Source organism: Gekko japonicus, unplaced genomic scaffold, assembly GCF_001447785.1.
Source record: "Gekko japonicus isolate JY-2015 unplaced genomic scaffold, Gekko_japonicus_V1.1 scaffold890, whole genome shotgun sequence".
In the NCBI taxonomy this organism is placed as follows: Eukaryota; Metazoa; Chordata; class Lepidosauria; order Squamata; family Gekkonidae; genus Gekko; species Gekko japonicus.
This window is the reverse complement of record NW_015167565.1, coordinates 168,491-175,236: the sequence shown is the minus strand read 5'-3', so window position 1 is coordinate 175,236 and position 6,746 is coordinate 168,491. Positions and strand designations below refer to the sequence as shown.

Genomic DNA, 6,746 nt, shown 5'->3' with positions numbered 1-6,746 from the left:
CTTGCCTTGAAAACGCTATAGGGTTGCCATAAGTTGGCTGCATTTAATACCAGCCCACAATGAAATGGTGAGTGCTTACCTTTAGGACTATTTTATACTGTTTTAATAATGTAGATCAAATTATACCGGGCATGAAACGGACTCAAAGGCCTTGCTAGGATTTCTCTATAATTTATGTCGCTTCGTCTTTCTCTCCTCCTCCTGGCCCTGCCGAACTCTCTCTTATAAAAATTGATATCTGTCTAATGCAGGAGACTGGCGGCTGTGTCAATATTTATAGTTTTTTCCCTCCTACCAGTCAATAAATGTTAAGTGTTCGTTGTCTCGCCAGCTGGTACCCTGGAAAAAAAAATTATCCTAAGGATTAGTTAAAGCAATGTTGAAAGTCTTCCAAAGATGAGAGCTCTCGCAGTTGATAATTGGCTCTCGGTTTCGCCTTACAATGAAAAGCTGTTCGGCGGAAAGCTTTGCAGCACAGAGATCATCAAGGAATTGTTTGGGGTGATTAGGGGATTGACTGTTTCCTGTGCGCCGTTTCCATATACGATTCTATTAAGAGCGAAGTTGGGAGGCATTGTCTATTCTCCCACCCCACCCCCCCAAGACTGTGCCCTGACAACATCAGCTAAGCAATTTACTTTTTTATAACAAGAGCACGCCATTAGCGGCTTCCTAATTAAGAGATTTCATGTTTGTGTACACAGACAATGAGCTTAATTCCCCAAATTTCAGATGGTCCCGACTAATCAAACAATTTCCAGGCAATCTAACCTTTTAATGTGGAGTTTGCATATTAGATCTTGTTCCGCACGGATAGCTGTTTGTTACTCTTCTCTTTTTCTACCCCCTGTAGGATGAATTATCCATCACTCCTTCAAACTTGGATGTCTTTTATCATCGTGATTTTACAGCAGCAAGGTTAGTTTACCAGCATCTGGGTACTGATACTCGGCAGTAACATAGGAATCCCACTCCCTTGAGTAGATTGCCGTATAAGAATATGGTGTCCATAAATAAAAGCTCCTCTGTCTGTGACTGCAGTCCTGTGTGCATTTACCTGAGAGTAAGTCCAATGGATTAAAGTGGGGCTGGCTTCTAAGTAAATGTACACAGGATTACACAGTTCATGTGTTTTTTCTTGGGCGTAAGCCCTGGTTTGTATTTGGATGGGAGACCACCAAGGAAGTCCAGGGTTGCTATGCAGAGGCAGTCAACAGCAGACCACCTCTGAACATCTCTTTCCTCGTATGGGGGTCTCCCTAAGTCGGCTGTGATTTGAAAGCGCTTTCCACCACCACCAAGTTCACCCCACTGGCTGCGGTCAGAATGGTTTCCACACGACGATGTGCTGGCCCGCCAACCCATAACTCGGTAGCCAATATGACTTAGGGTTCATATGGACCCGAGCCAGCATGAGAACTGTTCTGCTGTGTTTGTTCCATCACCCGTATGTTGTGGCGGGGGGATCTATGCGAATGAAGCCCCCAAATGGATAGAGCCAGTTGTAGGACTTTCACCCAGACAGGAGGGAACGCCACTGTTCTGGAACCCACGTGTATTCCACATCCACGTTGGATTGTACTTCGGGGAGGCGTTGCCCATGTTTCTGCAGTGAGTATCAAGGACACCGCATTTAAGCTTGAATCGGGCGACTGGGAAATGTGCAGAACCAAATAGCAGATGTAAGTGTATGTAGTTGCCCGCCTCCAGGTGGAGGAAATCCAAACACAACATCCGTGACAAATATAACGAAGAGTCAATAAAGCTATGTGTGAAGACCTTGGGTTCTGTTATTAGAGCATCGACAGGGGATGTTTCCTTCAAGAGTTGATAAGTAGGAATTGATAAGAGTTGTGGTTGCGACACGCTCAGATAAAGCGATCCTTGGGAAACGGATTTGTTTATATTGCGCCGTATCCGCTGCGTGTGAGCGATAATAGAAGAGGATATGCGTTGCGTGTGAGCGATAATAGAAGAGGATATTCTACAGAATCGCTTCGGTAAATGATTTTGCACACCTATCTTTATTGCCTCTTCGTTATTTTTGTCACGGACGTTGTGTCTGGATTTACACTTCCTCCCGTGATCTCTCGTTTTTAGCCTCCGGGTGGAGCTTGGATATCTTCCAAAATTGCAGCCAATCCCCAGATGACGTAGATCAGTTCCTCTGGAGAAAATGGCTACTTTGGAGGTTAAACCCTATGGCATTATGCCTCTCTGAGGTCTCTCGCTGCCTCAAATCCCACCATCCCCAGGCTCCGCCTCCAAATCTCCAAAAATGTCCAAACCAGGAGTTGCCAACCCTAGGAGGTATCCTCTGTTGCTTCTGATCATGGGATAAGCCCACATGATTATCAGCCGCCTCCATTTCTTTGGATTTCCAAGCAGGTTGGTGGAACTAACACCAAACTTTCTGTCTAGGTAGGGTAACATTCTCTTCCCTCGGCTACTGATTCTGGTGGAAGCTTTCACGTACCTACCACATGACACACACCCCTTCACGGGTTCCCCACTCTAAGCAGACCGGTATAATGTTGTCCTGATTGGCAGAAAGATGACTATAATATCTTGCCGCATAAGAGGATATAAACTTCATAGGCAATCTTTTGGGAGGTTTGCAGAGGCCATATCTGCAACAATATAGCCGGTTGCCGACTCTTAAAATATACTGTTGAAAAAAGTCAGATGGAGTTTTGGGTTGGGGGAGACAAAAAAACACGTCTCACAAGTTTACATTTCATAGCGATGACCCCGTGCAGTCACCGTTCAGCTATTACACAACAGCTGGGAAATCGGCACCTTCCGTACCTGGAGAGATTGCTTTGCCGTAGCCATTAAATGTCTCTACATCCATATGCAAAAGGTATTTTGTTTTACGTCTCAGCTGTGCCAGTCTCTTCGTTGTACGGGGTGCAGAAACCTTTATGTATATCCATTTAGAATGCAGCTTTTTTAATAAAAAAAAAACAAAATAGCAGTCTCAGGTTGTTCCCCCTCATAATAAGATGCTACATTTAGGATATATCCTTTAGTGTTTCTGCAAAAGAAAACAGAGGTGACCGTTTTGCCTTAGTTGGAAGAAGATAAAGCCGCACCAGTGGGTAGAAGAAAAAAGGAACAATGTGCAAGATTGAGAGTTTTATTAGATCACATATATTTTATCTTAGATATTTTTATTACTCTATCTATCTATATTCATATTTATATTATTAGATCAGATAGATAGATAGACAGACAGATCTAGAAGATCTAATAAAACTCTCAACTTTGCCCCTTGCTTTAATTGGTCAAGGAATATGCACAATATTAGCACAGAATGGGGCTGCGGTGGCTCAGTGGTTAAGATGCTGAACTGCAGACTGGAAGGTCTGTAGTTCGGCAGTTCGAGACCCGAGTGTGCCGCATGACGGAGTGAGCTCTCGTCTCTGGTCCCAGCTCCTGCCAACCGAGCAGTTCGAAAGCAAGAAACTGCAAGTAGATAAATAGATACCGCTTCAGTGGGACGGTAACAGCATTCCGTGCACCTCGGCGTCTAGTCATGCCGGCCACATGGCCACGGGAACATCTTCGGACAGCGCTGGCTCTTTGGCTTGGAAATGGAGATGAGCCCCGCACCCCTACAGTCGGATTCGACTGGCTTTCAAGCAAGGGGAACCTTTACCTTTAACCTAGCACAGAATGATACAGCATTGAGCATGGGAGATGAATGAGTGAACCTCTTGCACATCGCATATGAGGAGGCAAAAGCCCCAGGAGATGGGTTTGGTTGCCCTTAATGCTGGAATGGAAAAGGACAGCACGTCACTTGTGCAGAGTTGCCAACCTTCATGGGGGACCCGGAGATCGCCCAGAATTGCAACTGAGCTTCAGACTACAGAGCTCAGTTCTCCTGGAGGAAATGGCAGCTTCGGAGGGGAGGCTCTGTGGCATTATGCCCTGCTGAGGTCTTTCCCCTCCCCAAATCCTGCCATCCTCAAGGTCCATCCCCAAATCTCCAGGAATTTCACAACCCAGAGTTGGCAAGCCTACCCTTGCTTCATCCTAGTCTTAAAATACACTAGGCAAGCTGTTCCCATCTTACAGAACCATAGAATCATAGAGTTGGATGGGACCTCCAGGGTCATCTAGTCCAACCCCCTGCACAAGGCAGGAAACTCACAAAATACCTCCCCCCCCACACCCCCGGTGACCGCTGTTCCATGCCCAGAAGATGACAAAAAAGCCTCCAGGATCCCCGGCCAAAGTGGCCTGGAGAAAAATTGCTCCCTGCCCCCAAAGTGGCAATCAGCATTTCCCTGACTGTGTAAGAAAGGGCCACAAGAACCAGGGCTATTTGGGGGCAGGAACGCACAGGAACGGAGTTCCGGCTGGCTCCCGAGTTGGCCACGCCCAGCAGGAACTCATTAGCATAATAGGCCACACCCAACAGCAGAAACTCATTCGGACTGGCTACATTCAGGGGGTGTGGCCTAACATGCAAAGGAGTTCCTGCTACAAAAAAGGCCCTGGGTTTTGACAACAAACAAGGTAAACAGAATAAGAAGCAAAAGGTGGGTGTGGCTGGATGACCACACTTCTGGTAACATGGGGGTGCGGCCTAATATGCTAATGAGCTGTGCTGTCAGGGGTGTGGCCTAATAGGCTAATGAGTTTCTGCTGTTGGGCATGGCCTATTATGCTAATGAGTTCCTGCTGGGCTTCTTCTACAAAAAGAGCCCTGAGAGAACTAAGCACCGAGGAAACCCTTCCTGCCCTCTCGTCTCGTGATCTGTCAAAGTTCACAGAATCAGCGTTGCTGTCAGGTGGCCATCTAGCCTCTGCTTAAAAACCTCCAAAGAAGGCTACGGAAGATCTGTGAGCGGTGTGAAGGACAGAGGAGCGGTGGATCTGACCCACAGGCAACGCTGCCTCCCAGGAGGCTTTTCTGGTAGGGTTGGCCAGGTCTTACCTGGCTGCTGGTGGGGAGTCCTTCTTCTGCCGTGGGAGAGCTTCGGTGCCTGTGCAAAGTGCGCACGCCATGATGACATCACCCTATAATCCTTATAAAATTAATACAATTTTCTTGGGCGGCGGGAAGAGTTAAATGATGATGTCACCCGGAAGTGATGTCATTATGCCGGGCACGTTGTGGTCAGGGCCTCTATTGTTCAAGGGAAAACCATAGAGTTTCTCCTCGAATGATAGCACGTCCTCCCACATTATACCCTGTGGTATGATGTCACCTCCGGGTGACATCATCGCGCTGGGCAAGTTGGCCCAAACACGGCACTTTGGGGGTGGTGTTCCCCCCCCCCCCGACAGCAAGATCTGGACTGGTGGACCAGGGGCTTGAAAAGCAGGCAAACTCCTGCCCCTGTTAGCATGTGACAGTTCTCACAGGGCTGCTTAACTCCTAGGGGGTAGATCTGGTGGGAGGGAGGTTGGAGATGGGTGAAGAGAGGAAGCTCAGCGGGGATGTGATGTCACTCTAGGACTTCCGTTTCTCCGAGACACTATGGTATACCATAGAGTGTCCCCTCCACAGCTGCCATTTCCTCCAGGAGAACTGATCTCTGTTGTCTGGAGGATCAGTTGTAGTTCTGAGAGAGAGTAAAAAACCGTGAGGGACGGCCATCAGTGCGTTGTGACTTGGCGACCAGAAAAGAGGGGGTGGTTAAGCGCGGAGATTACAACAGAGCATTACAACTGGTAGTGTGGCTGTTAAAGCAAGACGATGTGTGTTCTGATTGGGGAGGGGTACGTTTTACCTGATCGTACCTCTCCCTTTTATTAATCCCGAGGTCCTTTTGGCCAAATGAACGAGTAAGTGGGTGTCCTTTAAAGGAGTGGAAGGTTAAAGGTCAGAAGCGAATCAAGCGGTGACTCAGGACGGACCCCAGACGATGCGTGCTTTTTAACTTGGAAGTTAGTGACAGCTGCTCATTTGGTGACAGTTTTGGGGTAGATTTTGTTCGGGAGAGGAAGCTGGTACAACTGGAGACCCCCCTCCCTCTGATCTGATTTCCCAAGTTCCCCCTTTGTGGTCTTGGAGCTGAGAGCAAGACGAGAGAGAGAGTGACACAGGGAAGGAGGGGTGGGGAGAGAGACTTTCTGCCTTTCCCAGATTCAGGAAGAGCCGGTGGAGAAGTTGCAGGCCGAAAGCTAGAAAATAAGCTCCTTCGGGGCCCGGGAGCAGCAAACAGAGGAAGGATTGTTTTGCCCGTGGTTGCTCAGGTCAGCATTCATTGAATATAATGAGGACAGTGAATTTATTTTCTGCCTGAGACGGCCGATTCCCTCAAGTAAAAAGTCAACGTGTGGGAAGGTAACCTGGCCGCCTTAGATATATCGACGTTATGTTTCTAGCAAAGGTTGGTTTTTCATAAAGATGTGGGACGTTTAAGCGTAAAGGTATTAGTCCCCTCCCTGCTTTTGATGGCAGAAGGACCCAGGTTCGATCCCTGGTATCTCCACTTCAAGGCTGCTTCGGAGAGTGGACTCTGTGGCATTGTATCCTGTGGAGGTCCCTCCCCTCCCCCATCCCTGCCCACCCCAGGCTCCACCCCCAAATCTCCAGCAATTTCCCAAGCTTAGCAGGGATGTGATGCCATAGAGTCCGCCCTCCAAGGCTGCTGTTTCCTTAGGTTGGTAAGTTCTGAGTGGCACCTGGAGGTCTCCAGGTATTACAATTGATCTCCAGATGACCAAGATCAGATCCCCTGGAGGAAATGGCTGCTCTGGAGGGCGGACCCTGCTGAGGCCCCTCC

General features: G+C 48.2%; 1 protein-coding gene across 1 annotated transcript in view; it reads left to right on the top strand.

Moving 5' to 3' along the window:
* The first annotated feature begins 854 nt into the window (after positions 1-854).
* The window catches only part of TECTA (tectorin alpha), a 130,334-nt gene continuing 124,442 nt past the window's right edge, over positions 855-6,746 (top strand). Inside the window, exon 1 of the mRNA XM_015413812.1 lies at positions 855-918. Within this exon, the coding sequence (XP_015269298.1) occupies positions 855-918 (64 nt within the window). The remainder of the gene's footprint in view (positions 919-6,746) is intronic.